This window comes from Rattus norvegicus, chromosome 2 (genome assembly GCF_036323735.1).
Source record: "Rattus norvegicus strain BN/NHsdMcwi chromosome 2, GRCr8, whole genome shotgun sequence".
NCBI classification, from domain to species: domain Eukaryota; kingdom Metazoa; phylum Chordata; class Mammalia; order Rodentia; family Muridae; genus Rattus; species Rattus norvegicus.
The window spans coordinates 24,931,204-24,956,209 of NC_086020.1; the positions used below are offsets into that span (position 1 = coordinate 24,931,204).

The 25,006-nt window shown below is 42.9% G+C and overlaps 1 protein-coding gene across 3 annotated transcripts in view; it reads right to left on the reverse strand.

Moving 5' to 3' along the window:
• Window positions 1–25,006, reverse strand: part of Rasgrf2 (RAS protein-specific guanine nucleotide-releasing factor 2) — a 248,075-nt gene that overhangs the window by 82,505 nt on the left and 140,564 nt on the right. For all 3 annotated transcript variants that reach the window (XM_039101563.2, NM_053721.2, XM_063281151.1), the window contains 1 exon segment: window positions 23,271–23,360. In XM_039101563.2, coding sequence (XP_038957491.1) covers window positions 23,271–23,360 — 90 coding nt within the window.

Below are 25,006 nucleotides of genomic sequence, written 5' to 3' on the forward strand. Positions count from 1 at the left end.
ATGGATAGAAAACATTCCTTTTTAAGTTTTCCTGCAACACACACAGGAAATAAGGAATACAGGGAAGTCCTTGAGACTTCCCAAAGGAAGTGACTGAAGCTGAGGGGGAAGGAAACTGAAGTTTCTAAAGCTTAGCCATCATAAGAATCATTGGCTAGGAAGTGCACACCAACCTAACAGCCAACTGCCTATCAAAATACCAGAAGCACTGTGTTCTGAACCACACCTAACAAAGTAGCCAAGATCTCTAAACTAGGATTCAGTTTGCAGCCTCTAAGAGCCACATAGTAAGGGTCCTTACCTTGCTAGCCTGTTTTTCCAGAAGGAGAAGATGGAGTCTACTGCCCACTTCCTGATATTGTTATGATAGATGGCATGGAAATGCCATCACTTACGACTGACAGAAGAAGAAGACAAAAGACGTTTGCCTTTGGTGCCTTCCCTAAACCAGACTGACTTGTTTTGCACACCAGTCGCTGGGATTGAGACAACTGATTCTGGCATTGTGACACTACATGTCAGATGAAGTTCATCCTGACTCAGATGTTCTACTGTGTTTAATTAATTCTGAATTGTGCAGAGGATATTGAAAATTAGAGGCAAGCACAAAGAAAACTCTGCAAATGGGGACCAGGCAATGTCTGTGCTGAGGCCACTTGATTGTTACATGTAATTAGCATGTGGGCTGCAGAGTGCATGATCTAATAACGTTTGAAAAATAAGAACTTGGTTTCCCCGTGGCAATTTGCTGCACTTATTAAACCGTTGCAACACTATAATTTTGCTTTATTTTAACTAGTCTATTTTGGGTTTCTGTGGGTTCATAAGTCCTGATTTTCTAAGCCAGTGAAATATAATCCACTTCAGTGTCTGTCATCACTTCTCATGTGCCAAAACCTGAGTGAGACAGGCTTACCCGTATAGCGGATGGCACCTCCCCTTAACCCAATACCACCTAAATTTCTCACACTGTTGCAGGATGTTAACTTCCACAAAGAGCAACATTAAAATTCAGAGGATAAAAGTACCTCAAAGTTCAAAATCCTCTGCTGCCAGAGAAAGCTGACTAATTGGGTGCACATCTGAAACGCTCTGAAACCACATTAACCTTTTTCTTCAGGGCTATGCACTGGGGCTTTATTATTTTTGCTAATATGACATTTTCTTTTGAGTTCTCAAGTCCGGAGTTTAACAACATGGCCAATAATGACACAGATTATAACCAGCGTGCCGGAAGTCCACATCACAAGTAGTGTTTATCTTATGCCTCTGCCTGTCTCATCTCCTCAACTAAAATGTCCAATTTTAAAGAGTAGAGGCCATGCTTTTTGGGGGTGGGGTGGTAGTGGTGTAACGGAGTCTTTGCATGTTAGGGAAGCAGTTTGCATTAGTGTGTCCTCACACGCAGCCCTCAGATTTCTGTTTCCTTAGTCCCTAGAACGACACTGGCAACAAACAAAAGATTTAGACAATCAAGTGAAAGCAAACAGAATCAAGAAAATGTATATATAATTCAGTGAGTGATGAAGAAATTTCATGAGAGATCTGAGTCTTCAAATGGCCTCTGATGATTCTCTCTGATTTAGACCATGTGGTCAATAACTCTCTGTTGTCTGAGCACAGTGGTAGACGCCCATAACTCTAGCCCTTGGGAGGTGGGAGCAGGACTGTGCCTTCGAGATTTGCCTGGGAGACCCCGCCACTTCAAGGCCAGCCTGAGCTACATAGTGAGACTACATCTCAAACTCCCCAAGAACCAGGGAAGCAGTTCAGTAGAACACTTGCCTAGTATGTGTACCCCGGAGTTCAATCCCCACACTACAAAAAGAAAAGGAAGTCTCCCAGGAGCTGTTATTTCTGGGAGTCTTCCAAGCAAAGCAGGATCCAGAGGTCAGTGGTGCTTGGATAGTTCACTCTCTACCCTTGCCCGCTCCATTTTTTTTTTCTTTTTGGACCACTGCACTACAGCTCTTCTCTAAAGCCATTTGCTCAGTTTTCTACTTAGTTATGTTACAGGAGCCGGGGTTTGGGGCTCAAAATCTCAAGTAAGCAGATGGCGAAGGCAAAACATCTGTTTTCCTAGTAACGAAAAATCCCTTCATCTTTTTTCTCAGAATGCTTCAAGATTTTGCCTTAAGCTTTGTCTTAAGACTTCCAAATACCTTATAATTTTGAGGGTCCAGCTCTACCAGGAAGGGGTTGCAAACTGGACCAGCACAAGTTCCTGAAAGTCAAGAGGCCAGGCCAAGTGTAACACCAAGGCCAACCTTAATTTTATCTGAAAATGATAATTAGAGCTTTAAACTCAGCCTCACAGACAGACAATGGCTACACAGGGAGGAACGTCTCCATCTGCAGAGGAGAGTGGAGCCATTAAGTGCCTCTCTATTGCTAGGCAACAGCGGAGCTAGGATCAAGAGATTCCAACGGCACAGACTGATGAGTGCATTCAATTCTGAGCCCTACAGGTGATGGGAGAGGAAAAGCCCTGAGCAGAGACTCGGGCTATGAGACAGACGCATGTTATACAGTGTCGTCACATAAACCATTTCCATTTCAAAGTATTTGCTAGAACATAACCACAGCCCAGTGTTGTGTTCTGTGGTGGAGAACACAAACATGCTTCTTTTTCTAAAATGAAAATGCACTCATTAAATTCAATTCGATTAAAAATAATCTGAATAAAGTGCATAGGAATCTATGATGTCATCTGTATTGGTTATCCGTCATTGTACTATAAATTGCCATAAAACTTAAAGGCAAACAACAAGTACCTGTAATCTCAGTTTCTTCAGGATTCAATGCTAGGGGCGTGGCTCTGGGTTTCAAATGAATGCTTATGCCGATATGCTCAACAGACCTATAGTCACTTGGAGGCTCTCATAAGGATCCCAGTGTATTCCCAAGCTCATGCAATGCAGCTTTCTCTATACTTTCTCACTTCATTGACTTCTCCTTATGACAATGAGACTGGTTTCTTCCATAGCAGGTAGGCCAAGAAAGCAATAGCCCAAAAGAAAGCACACTACTCCTTTGATGCCTGGATTTCACTGAAGCAAAAGGTCTGAGAAGATACCTTATGCATTTAGCTTGGTCTCAAGAATTTTAGAGGTTTCTGTCTGTGGTCATTTGGACTTTGCAGTAGTTGAGACAGACCATCAGAGCAGGCAGCATGGTGCACATCGAAGCAGCTCATCCTGAGGCAGCCAGGAAGTATACAGAGACAAAGGAAGATTCCCAGGGAAAGATGAACCAACACGTTCCAACCTCTGTGACAATGATGGTTGATACTGTCAACTTGACGGGATCTAGAATCACCTAGGCACACTTCTAAGCCCACTAAGGGTTGCACCATAGGCTGGAGGACCGAGCTGGATAAAGAGAAAGCAAGCTGAATATAGATATGCATCTTTCTGGTTGTTGTAGATTCACTATAACCACCCATCTGAAACTCTTACTGTTATGGCTTTCCTGTCATGAAGGATTGCACCTTCAAACTGGGTCCAAAATAAGCCCTTCCTCCTTTAAATGTGCTCCTTGCCAGGTATTTCGTCATGTCAATGAGAATACACCCTACCTACCTTCCTCAACCAGGTTTCACTTCTTAATTCACCTAGAAATTTGCCAGTTGATTGATCCACAGATAAAGTTATAACCCTCAGGATCCAATCCTCCCTCAAAAGCTAGAGCAGGTAAACAAGTCTTTAACACATGAGCTTTTGGGTGCTATTGTTAGATTCATGTACCATAACAACGACTTATAGGCTGCCAGTTTCCACTGATGGCTTCTACTTCTTCTTATGTATGGGAAGCAAGCTCTTCCCATACATAAGCTCTCCCTATAACAATGGTTCTCGACCTCTGGGTCTCGACCCCCTTAGAATTGAAAGGCCTTTCCACAGGGGTTGCCTCAGACCATCAGAAAATGCAGATGTTTACATTACAATCAATAATAGTCTCAAAATTACAGGTATGAAATTGCAACAAAAATGATGTTATGGTTGGGGACCAACCATCACAGCATGAGGACCTGTATTAAGGTTAGGAAGATTGAGGACCACTATCTTATATAGAGAAAGGGAAAGTCATTACCTTTTCTATCTGAAAGGAAGAGGTGTGAAAATTGCGGGTATGTTTTTAAAACCACAAGACCATTGAACAGAAATGCTTACATTGTTTTCTAGGCACAAGAAGCTGCACTACAGAAATCTGAAAGAGCAAGTTCAAGCTGTGTCCTCCCCCTGTATGTAAAGTCCGATGTTGGGATTCATGCATTTCCTGTAGGCTCTTTTTTTGTTTGTGTTTTTTAAGCATCAAGGCCCACTGTGCCAAGACAATAAATGCTGGGGCAACTCAACCAGGATAGGTTGGTGGTTAGAAGAAGAGACAAACGACAGCATTCCAATCTGCTTGTAACTTGATTAATTCTGTATCTCAATATTCTGTACTTGAGCCTGCTGAGTAACTATTAGACAGCGAGAGTCTTTCTGACTCATCAGAGGTTATATTCAACAGCATGTCTTTGGTGAAATATTCTATTATATGTCAATATCTAAAAATCTATGTTTACATGTTGCTTTATATATCCTACTGATCTTGCTCAGCCTATTTTCACATCATTAAATATATAAATCACTAAAATAAAGGCTTATTATCTATTAATATATTTTTACCACAGAACTGTTCTACAGAATGAAGATGAAACTCCAAAGGGCCATTGAAGAGCATCACTAAGAGCGGCACCCTAGAAAATCCAGTGAGATGTATTAGGGAACTATAACGTTCTGGCTGAACCAAGAGAGGCAGGGCCAGCATTAAGAGGTACAACTGGTATCCTTGTCATTTTCTAGTCTACAACTCTGCCTGCTTTCCCATTCTCCACGCCATGCTGGTACCAGGGACCCAAGAAGCAAGGTTAGCACTCAAAACTCCAGAGGCCATGTAGGTCACAAAAATGCAAGGAAAGGTACCCTACTGGACTAGAAGACTTTCTAGTCATGAGAACTCCATATCAAGGAGGAGAAAACATCCAAAAACCACCCATCCAACAAAGATAAACTCAAAGAACAGGTTCTAAACCTATAATAACCACAAAACATAGATGGCTAAAACGGCCAGCAGAGAAAGGCAATCAACAAGAGGCGGACAGAATGGCACTACCAGAGCCAGCTCTCCTGCTACAGCAAGCCCTGACATCCAGACACAACCAAAGCACGAGAAGATGACCTTAAATCCAATCCTATGTAAACAATAGAGATGTTTAAAGCAAAAATGAATAAATCCCTCAAAGAAATACAGGAAAATACAATCAAACAAGTGAAGGAAATGAATAAAACTGTTCAAGACCTGAAAATGGAAATAGAAGCAATAAAGAAAGCAAACCAAGGGAATCCTGGAAATGGAAAAACCTAGGTAAGGGAACAGAAACTGCAGACACAACCATCACAAACAGAATACAAGAGGTGGAAGAAAGATTCTCAGGCAGAGAAGATACAATAGAAATAGTCAAAGAAAATGTTAAATCTAAAAAAGTTTCTGACACAAAACACCAAGGGAAATTTGGGACACTATGAAAAGACCAAACTTACGAATAATAGGAATAGAAGAAGATTCCAGATCAGAGACACAGAAAATAGTTTCAACAAAATCATAGAAGAAAATTTCCCCAACCTAAAAAAAGAGATGCCTATAAACATACAAGAGGTTCACAGAATACTAAGTAGATTGGACCATAAAAGAAAATCCTCCCACCACATAATAATCAAAACATTAAATGTACAGAACAACAACAACAAAACAACAACATGGGGAAAAGGCCAAGTAACATATAAAGGCAGACCTTTAGCATTACACTAAATGCTACTCCTCAACAGAAACTTAAACAGCCAGAAAGACCCAGGAAGATGTCTTACACTTGGTAATAGACCACAGATGCCACCCCAGACTATACCCAGCAAAATTTCAATCACCAAAGATGGAGAAAACAAAATATTCCATGACAAAACCAAATTTAAAGAATATATATCCACAAATCCAGCTCTATAGAAGATACTAGAAGAAAAACTCCAACCCAAGGAGGTTAACGTTAACTCCCCTCACAATAACATGGGAAATAAATAATTTTACACACACACACACACACACACACACACACACACACACACACACTACTACTACTACTACTACTACTACTACTACCACCATCATCAAAATAACAAGAATAACAATAATTAGTCATTAATATCTTTTAGTATCAATGGATTCAATTCCCCAATAAAAAGACACAGACCATCAGAATGGATGTGAAAACAGGATTCATCATTCTGCACTTTAGCAAAAAAGATAGAAATTACCTCAGAGTAAAAGACTGGAAAAAAGTTTTCCAAGTCAACAAACTCAAGAAGCAAGCTGAGGTAGCCATTCTAATATCTGTTAAAATAGATTTCCAATCAAAATTAATCAAAGATATGGAGGACACTTTCTATTCATCAAAGGAAAAACCCACCAATATAATGTCTCCATTCTGAATATCTATGCTCCAAATGCAAGGGCACACATATTCATGAAAGAAATATCATTAAAGCTTAAATCACATATTGAGCCCTAAACATTCATAGTGCAAGACTTCAGCACCCCATTCTCCCCAATGAACAGGTCGTTGAGATAGAAACTAAATAGAATAATAATGAAACAAACAGAGGTTATTACTCAAATGGACCAAACAGATATCTACAGAACATTTCACCCAAACACAAAAGAATATACCCTTTTCTCAGCACGTCACAGAACCTTCTCCAAAATTGACCATATCCTCCGACACAAAGCAAGTCTCAACAGGTACAAGAAAACTGAAATAATCCCTATATCTTATCAGACACCATGGAGTCAAGCTGGACTTCAACCACAAAAGAAATAATAGAAAGCCCATAAACCAATGGAAACTGAACAACTCCCTACTCGATGACCACTGGGTCAAGAAAGACATAAAGAAAGCAATTAAAGACTTTAGAAAATGAGTGCACAACATACCCAACATAGGACACAAGGAAAGCAGTGCTAAGAGGAAAGTTCATAGCACTAATTGCCTTCACAAATAAATTTGTGAGATCTCATACTAGCAACTTAATAGCACACCTGCAAACTCTATAACAAAAAGAAGCAGACACAACCAAGAGGAGTAGATCAAAGGAAATAATCAAACTTAGGGCTGAAATCAATAAATTAGAAACAAAGAGAACAGTACGAAGAATCAGCAAACTCAAGAGCTGGGTTTTGTTGTTGGTGTTGCTGTTTGAGAAAATCAACAAAAGAGATAAACACTTAGCCAAACTAACGAAAGAGCAGAGGGAGGATATCCAAATTAATAACATCATAAATAAATGGGGAATATAACACCAAGGACATATTTTCTTGGATATAGACACCAAGGAAATCCACCAGTCATTTGGTTTTACTTCACAAACCTTTACACCATAAAATTGGAAAATCTAAATGAAATGGATAATTTTCTAGACAAATATCAATTATCAAAGTTAAATTAAGATCAGATAAAAAAATCTAAATAGGCCTATAACCACTAAAGTAATACATGCAGTCATTAACAACCCCCACCCCCAATAAGCCCAGGTCCAGATGGTTTTAGTGAAGAATTCTACCAGACTGTCAAGGAATTGCTCAATGCCAGTACTCCTCAAATTATTTCACAAAATAGAATCAGAAGGAACATTGCTGAAGTAATTTTATGAGGCCACAGTTACCCTGATACCTAAACCACACAAAAACTCCACCAAGACCAATTTCCCATTATGAACATTGGTGTAAATATACTCAATAAAATACTTGCAAACTGAATCCAAGAACACATCAAAAACATCATCCACCATGATCAAGTAGACTTCATACCAGAGATGCAGGGATGGGTCAATATATGAAAATCCAACAATGTAATCCACCAAATAAACAAACTGAAAGAAAAAAAAACACATGATCATCTCACTAGATGCTGACAATTCTTTGACAAAATCCAGCACTGCTTTATAAAAAAAGTCTTGGAGAGACGAGGGGTACAAAGTATATATATCAATACAGTAAAGGTAATAGGCAACAAGCTGATGGCCAACATCAAATTAAATGGAGAGAAACTTAAAGCAATTCCACTAAAGTCAGGGATAAGACAAGGCTGTGCACTCTCTCCATATGTATTCACGATAGTACTTGAGGTTCTAACCAGAGTAAAAATTCAACTAAAGGAGATCGAGAGGATACAAATTTGAAAGGAAGAAGTCAAGGTATCAACTCTTTGAGGATGATATGATAGTATACATAAGCAACCCCAAAAATTCTACCAGGGAACTCCTACAGCTGCTAAACACCTTCAGCAAAGTAGCTGGATACAAATTTAACTCAAAAATATCTGTAGCCCTTATTTATACAAACAATAAGTAGGCTGAAAAAGAGATTAGGGAAACGACAACCTTTACAATAGCTACAATAATATAAAATACCTCAGTGTGACTCTAACCAAGCAAGTGAAAGACCTGTTTGACAAGAACTTCAAGTCTCTGAAGAAAGAAATTGAAGAAGATTAACAGAAGATGAAAAGACTGTCCGCGCTCATGGATTGGTAGGATTAACATAGTAAAAATGGTGATTTAAGCAAAAGCAATCTATTTTCAAGACAATTCTTTACAGACATTGAAAGAGCAATTCTCAACTTTATATGGAAAAACAGAAAATGCACGATAGCTAGAGCAATCCTGTACAATAAAAGAACTTCCAGATATGTCACATCCCTGACTTCACGGTACTACAGAGCAATAGTATTAAAAACTGCATTATATCGGTGTAAAGCCAGACAGGATCATCGATGGAATAGAATCAAAATCTGAGAAATAAACCCATACACCTATGACCACTTGATTTTTGAAAAGAAGGCAAAACCATACAATGGAAAAAAGAAAGCACCTTCAACAAATGGTGCTGGTCTACCTGGTTGCCTGCCTGTAGAAGAAGAATGCACATAGAGCCCTATCTATCGCCCTGCAAAAACTCAAGTCCAAGTGGATCGAGGGCCACAACATAAAACCAGATGCACAAAATAGAAGAGAAAGTGGGGATAGCTTTGAGTGCATTGGCACAGGAGACAACTTCCTGAACAGAACGCCAACAGCTCAGGCACTAGGATCAACAACTAACAAACCAGACCTCATGAACCTGAACAGCTTCTGTAAGACAAAGGACACCATCAATGGGACAAAACAGCAGCCTACAGAATGGGTATGGGAAAGGATCTTTACCAACCACACATCCAGCAGAGGGCTAATCTCCAAAATATAGAAGAACTCGAGAATTGAGACATCAACAAAGAAACTAGTTAAAGATGGGGTACAGACCTAAACAGAGACTTCTTGACAGAGGAATCCCTAGTGGCTGAGAAGCATTTAAAGAAATGGTCGATGTCCATAGTTGTCAGGGTAGTGCAAATCAAATGACTATGAGACTCCATTTTATACCCATCAAAATGGTCAAAATGGCCAAGATTAAAAAAAAAAAAAACCTTAAGGGACAGCACACACTGGAGAGGTTGTGGAGCAAGGGTAACACCCTTCCATTGTTGGTGGGAGTGCAAACTGTACAAGCACTTTGGAAATCAATTTAGCAGTTTCTCAGAAAAATGAGAGTAGTTTTACCTCAAGACCCAGCTATGTCACCCCTGAGTACACTATATACCCAAAAGATGCTCCATTATAATTCAAGGACATTTGCTAAACAATTTTTATGATAGATTTATTCATAATAGCTAGAAACTGGAAACAACCTAGATGTCCATCAACTCAAGAATGGATAAAGAAAATGTCGTGCACGTCACGATGGAATACTACTCAGTTATTAAAAACAATGACATCATGAAATACTCAGGCAAATGAATGGAACTAGAGAGAATCCATTGAGAAGGGGAAATAGATCAGACATTGGGGAAGGATGGATAGAGGGATCTGGGTGGGAAAGGGGTGGGAATGGAAACAGGAGGGATGAGGTGGGGGAGGACTGAGGGAGAGAATACTAGGAGAGGCAACTGGATTGGGCAGTGGGCAACTCTGGGATGAGCTAGAAACCCAGGACAATGGAAACTCCCAGGAATCCATGAGGGCCAACCTCACTAAGACTCCTAGCAATGGTGCACATGCAGCCTGAACCTTAGACCTATGATTTGTCCTGGCTACAATATATCCAGGGCTAAAAGATGGAGCAGAATTTGCAGGAAGGGCAATCCAATGACTGGATCAGCTTGAGATCCATGGCCTGAGGGGTAGCCCACCCCTGACACTTCTAACCATATCCCGTATACTTGCAGACAGAAGCCTAGCATAACTGTCATCCCAGCAGCTGATGGAAACTGATGCAGAGACCCACCACCAAACATTAAGTGGAGCTAGAAGAATCCTGTGGAAGAGGGGAGGAAGGATTGTAGGAGCCCGAGGAGTCAAGGACACCACAAGAAAGCCTACAGAATCAACTAGCCTGGGACTATAGGGACTCATAGAGATTGAATCAACAAACAGCAGGCATGCGATGGACCTAGGCCTCCTACACATACATATATAACAGCTGTGCAGCTGGATCTTCCCAGGGAACCCCGAAAGCAGGAGCAGAGGCTGTCTTTGGGTCTCTTTCCCCTTCCTCAGCTGCTGTATCTGACCTCAGTAGAAGATGTACTTGGTCTTGCTGCAAGTTGGTATGCCAAGGCTCGCTGACATCTCTGAGAAGGGAAGGAGAGGTGGATGGAACTGGGGTGGGGTGGGAGAGGGAGGGACTGGGAGGAGAGGAGACACAGAAAGCTGTGATTTGGATGTAAAGTAAATAAACAACTCAATTGATAAATGAAAAAAACAAAACAAAACAAAAATCCCGGCATAGAGGGAGGGGTATGCACGAGGTCTATCCCTAGCTGAAGAGCTATTGGCACTTGGCAGCATCTGTGACGTCCCCTGGTGGGCTGGCTGTGCTCCAGTGGAAGACCACACACTCAAAAGCACACAGGCAGCACTGGCTCTACAGGATGGGCTTTTTTTAAGAAGTAAAAGAGGGCATGAGGTTGGGCAGGTGGGGGTGGGGTGGATCTGGGGGAGGTAGAGTGAAATGGTGATCCAAGACACATTCCACAAAATATTTTCATAGAAATGGGAAAAACAAATTCTCAATAAGTCTTAAATAAGGGAAAATAAAATGCCTTTTCACTTCGCACTTTGTTTTACAAATGGCGTGACCAGTTGTAGCTAGAGGACACACCGCTATAGAAAGGTGCAGAATCCTACAGAGTAAGAGGGAAAGCAGGATACAGTGGGAGGAAAGCTGTATCTGGATTAGGACAGAGGTCAGTTTCTGTCAGAAAACGAAGAAATGGGAGATCCCCTACATATGGTATTTGGCCAGCATCCATCCTTACACCTCTTCCTGGGTTAGATGCTAGCCCATTTCCTGCTATGTCCTGACCAACAAGTAGGGGGAGAACCAGGAGAGAGGCTGACCGTATTGGTGCATGATTCCTTGCTTCTCTGTCTTCTTTCTGACAGCAGCATCTCTCCTTTTTGGAGTCCTTGCCTCTAGGAGGCTTCTCAGAAGCCAGGGGGCAGGTGTGGTTAGGAGCCTGAGCTGTTCTCCCACTCTAGACAAGCTGTACTGGGATGTGCTGAAATAGAAAATCAACATGCAACTCCTGCCAGCAGTTTCAATTTTAGTTTGTAATGCAAACATTGTCAGGAGACCAGACTCTTTGCCTTCCCTACAGCAGTACTGGTACATAGAAGCTGTTTTAAAAGGCTGGGTGTTCGCACAGATCCTGAAAACATGTCAGGGTAAAAGTGTGGCATTAACTTAATTGACAGAAATCAATCTCTTACTGTGAATGTAATCCTATTCTCAACACAGACATAAAAGCTCCCTCTGACTAGATCCTTTCATTGCAACACGGCCCTGGTTTCTGCCTGCATAAGATCAGACCAAACTCTGACCAACTTTAAAGATCAGCCCCTTGATTGCTAATTTCTCCTGAGCTCCCCTTTCTCTCTCTCTCTCTCTCTCTCTCTCTCTCTCTCTCTCTCTCTCTCTCTCTCTCTCTCTCTCTGTCCTTCCCCTTCTCTGTGTGTGTCTCTCTCTGTCTTTCCCCTTCTCTCTGTGTGTATGTCTCTCTGTCCTTCCCCTTCTCTGTGTGTGTCTCTCTCTGTCTTTCCCCTTCTCTCTGTGTGTATGTCTCTCTGTCTTTCCCCTTCTCTCGTGTGTGTGTGTCTCTCTGTCTTTCCCCTTCTCTGTCTCTGTCCCTGTCCCTCTGTCTCTCTGTCTCTCTCTGTCTCTCTGTCTTTCCCCTTTTCTCTGTGTGTGTCTCTCTGTCTTTCCCCTTCTCTCTGTGTGTGTCTCTCTCTGTCTTTCCCCTTCTCTCTCTGTGTGTGTCTCTCTCCTTCTCTCTGTGTGTGTCTCTCTCTGTCTTTCCCCTTCTCTGTGTGTGTGTCTCTCTCTGTCTTTCCCCTTCTCTCTGTGTGTGTGTCTCTCTGTCTTTCCCCTTCTCTGTCTCTGTCCCTGTCCCTCTGTCTCTCTGTCTCTCTCTGTCTCTCTGTCTTTCCCCTTTTCTCTGTGTGTGTCTCTCTGTCTTTCCCCTTCTCTCTGTGTGTGTCTCTCTCTGTCTTTCCCCTTCTCTCTGTGTGTGTCTCTCTCTGTCTTTCCCCTTCTCTGTCTCTGTCCCTCTGTCCCTGTCCCTCTGTCTCTCTGTCTCTCTCTGTCTCTCTGTCTTTCCCCTTCTCTCTGTGTGTGTCTCTGTCTTTCCCCTTCTCTGTCTCTGTCCCTGTCCCTCTGTCTCTCTGTCTCCCCTCTTCTCTCCCCCCCATCCCCACACTACTGTATCTCCCACTCTGTAACTCAGGAGCCTGCAGAGCAGAGAATTCAGAAGGTGAGTATGTTGTGCACAGACACAGTTGTGAGAGTGGCTGTAAGTCACACATCCCAGGTTGCTTGAGCCCTGGCTTGTTTTTCAGTTAATATGGAATTAGTGGCAAAATAAGGCAAGGAGATGTCAATTAGGTCATATGTTCGAGTTTCTGTCTCAGCCACTGAGAGCCTGGGCTCAGCATCATGTGTCCATGGTGCAGCTGACAATGACACGTCTCCCAAATCTTTGTGCTTGGGTTATTGCCCTCCGAAAACAAAAGTGATCAAGCACAGTAGAAAAGTGGGGCTAACTCCCTGGAGACAGGCCAGCGAAAGGCATGCAAAATCTGGGGGATGGGTCTGATAAAGAGAGCCAGGGATCTATTAATAAGGTCTGAGGGCATCTCTGCAAATCTAAGCTCCAACCATCCTCAACTCCAGCTGTAAGTGATTACAGTAAATCCAAGGTCAACCACAAATGGCCTACAGCCAAGTGTGGCCCACAGAAGTATTTTGTTTGGTTAGAACTGTGTTTATAAAGAGTATGTATTCATTTTCAATGTCTACAAAACCCAGAAGATTTCTCAAAAAATATGCAGATTTCAGGCTTTTCTTTCAAAGTGAAAGAGAGAGAGAGAGAGAGAGAGAGAGAGAGAGAGAGAGAGAGAGAGAGAGCAGGTCTGACATCTGCAATGGTTCGTTCCTATTAGAACAGTGCACAGCAGGAATTGAGCTGTGGCTGTCCCCTGTGAATGTATATCAGCTTTCTATCCTGGTTAGGCTACCTTTCTGGCCCTAAACAGATGTAACGGTGATGGAATCAGACAGCAATTAACACTGTGAGGTGTAATAGGCTTGCTTCGTAGCCTTGAGGCAGCATCAGTAAGAAAATCATCTACATAGAGCATGGGAACGGTCTACACACAGAAAGAAGACTTGGCAATGCAGCTTAGGCAGGGACGAGGGTGTCCAGGCTTCTGTAGTAAGAATGCGAGTCTGCTTGGGCGGTGCAGAGAATATGTGTGATCAGCATTGGTGGGTACTATGTGTGGTCAGGCTTGTCCTGTGGTCCGTTTCCAAGAAGGGAATGCACGGGCCAGCCGCCATGAACATTCTTAGCTGGTCTGCAGGTTCAGGATTCCAGTGATACCAGTGAAAGATACAGCTTTTCAACTCCACCATTCTGATGCTAGGAGGGTGTGTGTATGTGTGTACATGTTTATGTAACAATAAGACTTGAGATCATGATTCATTCGAGCTTGGCTTGCGGATGCTCTGTGCCTCCCATTAATAGTAGTGGTAATGTTTGTCTTTAAAAATCACACTTTAAAGAATCTAATCTCCCATCCCCTAAATGTCAACTCGTCTTTAATGAACTGAAGAATTTTTAAACGTTTGAGAAGAAAATATAAAATATGTTCCAAACAACAATACTTTAACAGAAAACAGAGACATTCTGAAGCCATCATAAGCTCGTGAAGAGGCATAGGTGACAAAGGAAGTCCTCCTAGAAGCCTTCCGTTTAAACTCAGGCAACAAGCAGCAGACCTGTGCGATGGGCGGGATCCGGTCTCCGCATGCGAATAATGGGACATAAATAGATTTTTGGGTATTACTCTGTTGGGTGGATTTCGTGGATCAGTTATGTTTATACCATCACTGGGAAAACATAACCACCATCTATATCACCATTACTGTCCAGCTCCCACATCCATCGAAGACTGCAAGGGGCCTTTTCGGTTCAAACAAAGGGTGAAACCATCCGTGCTTGCCTGCATGTTAGTCCCAGTTACTTGGGAGGCTGAGGTGGGAAGAACGTTTGAATACAGTGAGCCTCACATTCCGGTTTCCTTTCTGCTCCCGTCATAAAACCACTCTAACCAATGACAACTTAGCTGGTGGGTGTGTTTATTATTTTGGCATACAAGCTGGAGTAAATCCATCACTGAAGGAAATCATGGCATGAACTCCAGGAAAGATACCACGAAGGAACCGTCCTTGCTGGTCTTTGCTCTGGCTCATTTCCCACATGCTCAGCTAGCTTCCTTGGTTGCCCAGGACTAACTACCAGGGAACAGCACTGTCCACAGTGAGCTGGGTCCTCCAACATCAACAATCGAGATGATCCCTCACTGACAGGCCCACAGAGCGGGCAGATAAAGACAACTACTCAACTGATACTCTTTTTCTAGGTCGTGTGAAGTTGATGGCTAATGTTAGCTGTGCCGGTGCCATTTTAGAAATCAGTCATGGAAACAAACAAAAATAAAAAAGTAAAAAAAAGTTAATGTTGGTTCCAGCAGGTGCAATAAAGGAAGAAAATAAATAGAAGTCATGCAGATTTCACTGGGAGAAATAAAACCGCTATTATTCATGGATGGACTGATAGGTGAAGAATCCTAAAGAATACAAAAATACTAGTGTAACTAACTCATAAACCAATGAATGAAAGAAGTTATAAATAAATGAAGCAATTCTAAATTCACAGACTGAAAGACTGGATTATTATTAAAGTGAGTACTTCTCCTCAGATTGAGTCATAAAATGAATAGAATCATTGTAAAATCCCACATACAAAGACTGGACCTAGGTCCTACCCCACATAGGTAGCAGATGTGTGGCTTGGTCTTCGTGCAGGTCCCCCAACAGCTGGAACAGGGGCTAACCCTGACTCTGCCTGTGGATTCTGTTCCCCTAACTAGGCTGCCTTGTCTGACCTCAGTGGTAGAGGATGAGCCTAGTCCTGCAGTGAGGTGCCAGGGTAGGTAGGTTGGTACCCAAGGGAACCCTCCCTTCTCAGAGGTAAATGGGTGGAAAATAGAGGGAGGGACCTGTGAGGGGGAGATTGGAGTCAGCGGTGAGGAGGACTGGGATGGGGATGCAAAATGAATAAATAAATTAATTCATGGAGAAAAATCGTGAAAATGATGTGGAAAAAAAATCCCACCACATAAAAACTTAAGTATCCGCTCCAACATGTAACCATCTTGGAATTTATCACATTTGTGCTTACCACAAGAAAAAGCTGGGCAGACTAAAACCGAGAAATGTTTCTCTGATACACCAGAAAACTAAGCTGTGGGACAAATGGCTGCCCCAAGTGTGAAGAGACGTTGTATCCAGAGAGTGAGCTAGATGGAGCAGGCCACTAGAACCATTTAAGTGGTAGCACTGAGTGGTCATTCTGCTTACTGACTAGAGTCTGAGAATGGTTCAGAAATGAACTTGAGGAAACCGAAGGTCACACTTTGAGGTGGGCCCTACAAATTTACTTCTGGGAAGCACTTGTGTCTTCTCAGTAGAGACAGGAGCAAGAACTCTCCATGGTTCTTGTAGGGAGAGGAGAGGAGGAACTTGGAATGTGCCCAGCACCTTCACTTAACAAAGGCATCCTCTTACAGGAAAGCACAGCTAGAGACTCACCGGCTTCAGGAAGCCAGTCTTCCTGTTCAGCACTTTCTGTTTTACCTCCAGGAAAAGTGAAATTGTCCACAGGGTTCAGGAACGCAAGGGAGGAAAGGCCGCTGCCTTGGAAGTAGGGGGCAGGCAGGAATACAGCTGTTCTGCAGAGAAACCACAACTCTGGAATTGATTCCTTAAAACACTACCTTCTACTGGGAGACACAGAAGCCTCCTCTCCAGCATCACACCTCACATCACTAGAGATCCTGTCAATGACTGTGGGTCATGGCAGGAAGGGCTGCGAGACACAAGACTTCTGCAGTAGTCGTGGAGGAGCACAGGCAAGAGGGCAAACGCAAAGAAGAAACTGAATCCTGTGTTTCTTGTAGGTACAGGACACCCCAAGTGCAAACTGAATTCCAACCTCGCTAGCACAGATCCCCACTCTAGGGTACCTTTATCACTAGCTTCTCTGTCAATAAGAAACGACAAGGTTTACTCAAGGTCAAGAACACAGTTTGAGGGGCCACATTGGTTTGCTCAGGCTGCCATAATAAAATACCAAAGGCTGCAGTTAAAACAAAAGGAACTCGATTTCTTACAGTTCTGGAAATCAGATGTCAAAGACCGTCTTATTGCTAGGTTTGGTGCATCTGAGGTACTTACCTTGGCTTCTATCTAAGGGGCCAACACCTTGCTTTGGCATCTTGAGGTCAACTCTCTGGGTGTGTCTAGGTCCTAAACACCTTATCTTTTAAGGCACTAATCACACTGGAATAGATCCACAACATAAGCCATTTAACTATATTAACTCTTTGAAGAACTTATAACCAAATGCAGTGATGTTTGGGGGTAATTGGAGCTAGAACGTACATTTATGGATTTGGAACATGATTTAATCCCTAGCAGGCAAAAAGCCTCAGAAAGAGACTTGGCTATGACAACTATTACATGGGGAATTTGACTATGGCTAGTATGGTAAGAGCTTTAATGAGGGAAGTAGGCACATGTGCAGTTAGCAAAAAGGCCAAGCAAGGAATCAAGGAGAAACACGAGAGATGAAGAATGCCTTCACTGAATTCACAGTCGACTTAGAGGGAGAAGTCCTGCACATAATTACAGTCTCAGAGAATGGGGTAGAGTAAATATTTGCAGTAATAACGATAAGACTTTTTTGAATTTAATGACTCTCATGAAACCACAATTATACAACCCAGTAATTCAATCTTTAGACATGTACTCAAAATGAGATGAAAATACGCATCCATGTGTCTGCAAATGTCTGTGTCAGTACCATTCATAGCAGTCAAAGACCGACGAATGAATAAGTAGACTGTGGTATATCCACACCAAAGAATATTATCCTGCAATAAAACACATCCAGTGGTGGGTACATGCTATAAACAAATGGGAAAGCCTCCAGAACATTACGCTAAGTAAAGGAAGCCAGACAGAAGGTAACATATTACTTGATTTCTCTTAGAGGACATGTCCAGAACAGACTAATTTATAGAGACTGGAAAGATATCAGCAACTCAGAGGAACTGGAAGAGACAGGTGAGAGAAACTGGCGGTGGGGACAAGGACTGATGGGAAATGTCTGATATTTATTGTAATGATTGTTGTACTATTCTGAGAACATAGTAAAATTAATTCGTCTGTACATTTATTTTGTGTGCACATGTGCGTGTGCGGACATACAGTAGAGCACATGATTGCAAAAGTGTGCAAGTGCCACAGCACACATGTGGAGGTCAAAGAGCAACTTTCGGAAGTCTGTTCTCTTCCACCATGTGTTTTCCGGGAATGCAGCTCAGGTCACCAGGCTTGGTGGTGATGGCCCTTTACCCACTGAGCTAGCCTGCTTGTATATATCTTGAGGTATACATTTTAAGTGAGTTGTACGCTTATGAGTTACAGTTCATTAAGTGTGCTATAAAAAATACACAACAGCTTGTATTACTTCCAGATTAAGAACAGTTTCTTCTGGTGAAGAGCTTTAGGCAACCTACCATGTTTTAAATATTAAGGGATGTGAGAATTTAAAATTCCAACTCCGATATCATCAAAATCAACTGTGTGTTCCATGTCAGATAAGCAATAAAGTAGAATTGTATCCAAGGTTTGAAAGAAGTGGCTAAGTTTTTATCTTATTTCACTATGAATAATATGGTCACGGACTTTTAAATGGGGAAGGGGTTCAGACATTGTATTACCTCCATGATCTCACACTTTATTACACAGAGGAAGCTGCTGATAAACTTGCTAAAACTCGGGGGTTAAAATGCATTCTCAGGGTGTCTGCCCAGGGGAACTCACGTGTGGTCTAAGAATGTGTGTGACTTCAAAAAAGAGTCTATGCATTCGTGTCTGTGAACACCATGCACACATGCCATGGCCTCCGGAGTGGAGATCAGAAGACAAACTATTGGAGCTGGTTCTCTCCTTCCACCAAGCAGGTTTCCCGGATACAACCTGGCTCATCAGCCTTGGCAGCATGGCCTTTGCCCACAGGGCCATCTCCCTGGTCCAGAAACATGCATTCCTGACCAGTCCCCAGGCAATGCTGGTGCTGCAATGCAGGGAACACATCTCAAAGACACAAGAATGCACTGGTGCTACTCTCCGACGACAGCCAGGAGAAACTCTGGGCCCCCAGAGGTCAGGTCAATTGTCTGCTGTGGTTCACACAGGACCCAGCCTCTCTCTGCTTATGTTCAGTTTACCAGACATGCCGTCCTTCTAAGACATCAAACACACAAAATACATGTGGGTGTAGAATGAAATCTGGGCATAGCTTTCAAATGGCCTGGAGAAGTGAGTCAGGATTACCAACCATTTCAGACCTGTATTCCCTATGAGCTACTCAGAGTTACAAAATCTGTCTGCATCAAAATCCGTAATGGATTTTGGAAGCACTCAAATTCCACTTTTAGGTGACTGTCTCAGTAAGACAGTCACATCTATGTACACACACTCACACACATATGCATGCACTCACACATACAATTGTCCCAGCCAGATCAGTGGGTTTTTTTGTTTGTTTTCTCCACCTTGGATCTACATCATCGGAGGAAGTTCTAAACACGCTGGTTCTCAGGACTCTGACTAAACAAGTCGCAATCTCCAAGTCCAGGACCAGGTATCAGTATTTTTAAAAACTTCTCCAAACCTAGTTACACAGACTCAGCTCTACTGCTTCCGGGGTACATAGACGAGAAAACAGAATATGAACTCTCCACACTGTTAAGTGCCAGGCAATCACCAATAAAGGGTCTGCTATTTCCAAAGCAATCGTGTGTGCCACTGATGTCCCTGCAAACGCACTCCACCATTCCTCTCCTATGCTAACCAACTCTGGCTTGCACAGAATTGTCAAACACAAATCTGCCCACAGAGACTCGGGAGCTCATTGTAGTACCATTCCTGCCACTCCCAGAAAAAAGAACCCACTCTCCGTACTTCATTGTAGGTCATGTGATAACGACTTCAGGTTCAGGGTTGTCGTAGGCAAGACGATGGGCCTTGTTGTGTTTCTTCATTGTATTTGACCTCTGTTTATGTCCTGTTTCTTAGCTCCACCCACAGGTTCCCTGTATCAGCAACCATCTGAAATGTACGCATCTTAATTTCTGCTTCATACATTTGAGCAAGTGCCTTGAAATAACACTCTAGCCAACGTGACACCACCCAAGGAGACCAGGACGTGTCCCCCCACCCCCCCACCCCCGCATCTCAAGTTTATACAGAGTTAAAGCAGCCTCCACAGAGTCAAGCACTGTGGGAGGCCGACCCTGCATAATCTGAAGCTATAGAAGAAAACCGAAGTGAGTCTATACGCTGTTCTCCCTGGGCACCACAGTCAGCTCGGCCAACTGACTTGATCTAGGGGGGACTAGCAGGGTTCCACAATCCCCTTTGATGGTACACCCCCAATTAGTTAAGGGCATTTCATAAGACTCCCACTCCCCAGTTAGTACTACTGTGAGGATCAAGCTTTTACCACGGTTTTAGGGGCCCTGACTCAAATTCAAACCATAGTTACTGAAAAGCAAGTTCACACAGAGGTCCACAAAGCTTAGGCTTCAGCGCCTCTTTATTTTAAAGACCTTGGAAGGTGCCTCAAAGATCTGTCTCTGTAGTTTTTGTCACTGTTTATTTTTTTTTTTAAACAGGATCTCACCGTGTAGCCGGGGACCTCTCTATGTATACCTGGGCACTCTGAAACTCATAGAGATTCATCTACTTCTGTATCAAAGATACAGAAGCTGGGATCAAAGGCATCTGCCGCCATGCCTGGCCTTAAATGTTTTTATCTGGACATTTGAATGCTTGTGCTTGAGTGGGTCTTCTCAGGTTGTATAAGCATCAGGCACTCCCACAAAGTCTTGACCATCTCTGACTAGCTCTAATAGAAGCTGGAGATCCTCAATGGTAGTAGTCCTATTTTTGGGGGTGGGGGGGGGACAGAAGGCCTGCTTTCGAGGATGTTTGTACATGAAGTCAGGTCTTACTGACCACACAACACGAACTGTGGTAGGTTAGTTACTACTTGCCTTCAGATTCACAACCCTCATTCCATGACGGCCTCCTGCTCCGTTATGTCTAAAGAATTTATGAGTCAAGAGAATGAGGAAAACTCTTCTGCCACATCAGCACCAACTTAGACAACATCTTAGGAACCCACCACATGCTCAGCCCAGAGCTGTGGGTACCCAGAACAGTGACAGCAAGCACAGCTCACCCTCCTGGGGATGCGCTCACTGGGCTGCCTCATCGTGACGGATATCATTTCCCCAGACATCTGGAGGGACAGACAAACCCTTTCATCCTGGAAAAGACAGCAAAACTAACAACATCCTACAAATTAACACAGCACAGCACCAAGAATGTGCAGGCAGCTACAGGATCTTCTGGTTGTTTACTGAGTCTAAATTATTGCACATAGGAGGAACCAGTCACTGGGATGGATTCATGAAGCTACTGAACATTCATTAATCATTCGCTCACATATAATAGCTTTTGAGGATATTGCAGTATATAGACAAAAAAAACCTGCCTCTGTGATTTTATATCCATTGAAATAAATAATAAGCAAGAAAAATTGACCAAATATATAGAGTGTGAAATAGTGTTAAGTATCGATAGGAAAATATAGCAAAGAGAGACAGCGCAGCATAAGTGGGGCATTTAGTGAGCTGTTTAATGGGGAGGCTCGGGCTGATAATACTTGTGCAGTAGATGCGTCCTGGGAGAGATGTGGGTCTTTGCCAGTGCAGCACGACAGAGAGAAGAGATGTGGGAGCAGAGTGCTGCAGGCCCAACAATGCGGCCATCTCCACAGAAGCCTATACACTTCTCCTGAAAGGTTGCCACATTGTCCAAGAGAAGCCGTGATGTGAATTCCAAGCTTGTGGAGGCAAGGTCTGTGTTCTTGGCATGAGAAGAGGAGTGAACTCAGGCAAGCCAAGAGAGCAGGGGTATGGAAGGAAAAGATATTCTCATCTAAGGACAGGGCAGGCCCCATGTTCTAAAAACATTAATTAATAAAAGTGAAAATACAAACGTAAAACCAAAATAAGCTTTTTCAGTGCACATGGAAACTGGGCAGGCTCGTCAAGATTTGCTCATTACAGACTGTTTTCTTCTACGCTGATGGGGCCTTTGGCGTAACGTTTAAAGAATATCTGAGACAAAGAATACCCTTTGACACATCCAATGACGTGTATGCTGAAACACTGAAGGTGGCAAGTCTCCAAGTGTCTCCCTGTTCATCGATTTAGAACCCACCCACACAGATATTTCCTGACAGCTACCATTATAAAGGTAGGTTCATGGGCCCTGGTGAGAGACCCCTTTGTGGTCAGCAACAGGGGTTAGTAAAGCAGATCTGTCCCCATGGCTCTGCAGATCATGTTTAGAACTAGTGGTAAAAATCACAGACGCAGCCCTGGGTCTACTTAAAGCACCTGCAGGTTTATCTTAGCGTGCTCTGCGTGGGAGGAAAAGGACATAGATAAGAAACATAATTTTCACCTACTAAAGCACCAGAATTTTATTTTTATTACATTGCCTTTGCCCGGAAAACTGAGCAGCAACCATTCAGAAGGAATCATAAAGCAAATGTAAGTTAGCTGCCCAGCAGCTTGAGGCTCCCTGCTCTACAAGTCTCCCTACCTCTGGTACATGATTTAGACTCCGGGCGGAAGAGGAAACATGTCTTAGCCATGTGGCACAAAGGCTGAAGAAGAGCACAGAATGACACAGGGAGATAGTAACACATCCTCTCAGACATACAATTTTTCAGAAGCACAACCTAAAGAACAGACATCGAGACTCACCTGTTAGTGGCTGTTTAGCTACTTTAGTTTATTTCATGTCATTAGGGCATGACGTGTGTGTGTGTGTGTGTGTGTGTGTGTGTGTGTGTGTGTGTGTGTGCTTGTGTGTGTGTACATGTGCATGCATGCGTGTGTGTGTTAGAATGATAAAACCAAGCTAATTAATATATCTATTATTTACTTTTTGAGATAAAAACTTTTAAAATACATTCTCTAGATCTTTAGTATTAATTTTTATCATCATCATCATCATCATCATCATCATCATCATCATCATCATCATCCATGGTCAGCAGACTGCACAGTAGCTCCCCAGAGCTTATCATCCAATGTAACTGAACCTTTGTTCAGGTCACTATGGAGCTAGTGTCTCCTTAGTCTCCTGGGGCCTTATTCCTGTCCCCTGTCCCCTGTCCCTCTCTTCTGCTCTTTGATTCCTTGAGTTCAACTCTTTTAGATTCCAAACATAAGTGACACCGTGCAGTGTTTCGTTTTTGTGCCCAGCTTGTTTCACGTAGCATAAAGTCCCCCAGGTTCATCTCCCAACACTGTGGGTTTCCCATCATCATCAAGCTCCTGACGGTCAAAGGCCGCTGGTTCAAGACTCACCTGGCGGACTCCCATGTCCTGCTGCTGCTGTGGCGATCGCAAAGGCAGAAGCAGGTGAAACAGCGCAGTGGGTGCTGTCAGCTACCTGTCCTGGTTATTTAAAAAAGAGAGAAATGGAGTGGGACAGTGAGGCATACCATTGATATTCTGTGGTGAATATTCTCATTTGAACATCTATATTGGGTGAGTGGTTGGGCCCAAGCCAGGCACCATCCCATCCTCGTTAATAAGCAAACGATGAGATAATACCAGCCACTCCATTCTAGGCACACAGCACAGTCACGTACACAACCATGCCCAGACTTGGACATGGACATTCACAGAAGCAGCACTCACTGTGGCCTGAGACTAGAAACTTCCATTTTCCATCCGCTGGTTCACCCATAAATGGATTTGAAAAAGATGATATTCCAGCATAGGAAGGAATGAGGTTCTGACACAAACTATAACATGGCTGAAGCCCTCACTAGGTGGAAACGCCGGTTTTAAAGGTCCTTCGCTGGGTGATTCTCTAAATGTCTATTAAGGGTGAATCCAAACACACAGATCATAGATGAGCAGTTGTGGGGGAGGCAGTGACTATAAGATTTCTTCCAGCTAATGAAAATGTGTTAAAATTAAGCCATGCCAGGGCTGCCTAGTCTTTTGAGTATATAAGATCCAACGAATTACATATTTTACAAAGAAAACTTTTGTGGTCAGTGAATTATATTGCAACGACCGTACACTATGCTTTCTGTACAATCTCTTTACTAGTTCATGCTTGAATGTTTGTTAAGAGTATCTGAGGCCTTGGTTTTATCCCATGCTACAGGAAGGATGAACTAAGTGTAACCTATTTAAAACTGAAAGGATACACGGCTGTGGGTGTCTCCATGGGTGAAATGCTTGCTGCAGGAGCATGATGAACGGAGTTAGGATCTCCAGCACCTACCCAAAAAACGCCACCCTGGCAGCGCACACCTATAATCCCGGCACTGGGGATAGACATCCCCAGAACTGCCTGGTCCCCAGTCTAGCAAATTGGTGCAGGTTCAGTGAGAGGCCCTAGTTCAAAACAGAATGTGTCGAGGAACAGAGAAAGACACCCGATATCCACCTTTAGCCTCCACACATGCTCACACGCATGTGCGCGTACACACGTGTACACACATGTACACACGTGTACACACACACACACACACACACACACACACACACACACACTTTTTCAAAGCTGCTTACTGCCAAACCTGTTAATCTGAATCAGATTATTGAACGCTGGTTCAGGCCCCAGTCCCCATGTGGTGGAGGCACAGAGCCAACTCCCACAGGTTGTCCTCTGCATGGGTTGTCCATATGCATCCAATGACACATATACACACCCTCCCCAATAAATAAGAAAATGCAATGGGAAGCACTCGATTTTTTGAATTGAAAGGACGTAATGAGCAGCCTCTGCGGCGGCGTTCATGTCTCAGACTGCACTAGTTGCTAAGCATTTCCCAATGCTGTGGCCAGAAGTCACTGTTCTCTCTCTGGCTTTTAGAGAAAACAGCATGCTATGAGTCTGACCTGAATAGCACTGAGGAGCTTGCCCCTGAATTTTAATATTCATACTATAAATAAATAAACAAATAAGTAAATAGACGGTTAATAAATAAGACGGGTGGATAAATGATTGGTATACATACAACAGATGATGGATGGATAGACAGACAGATGATAGATAGATAGATAGATAGATAGATAGATAG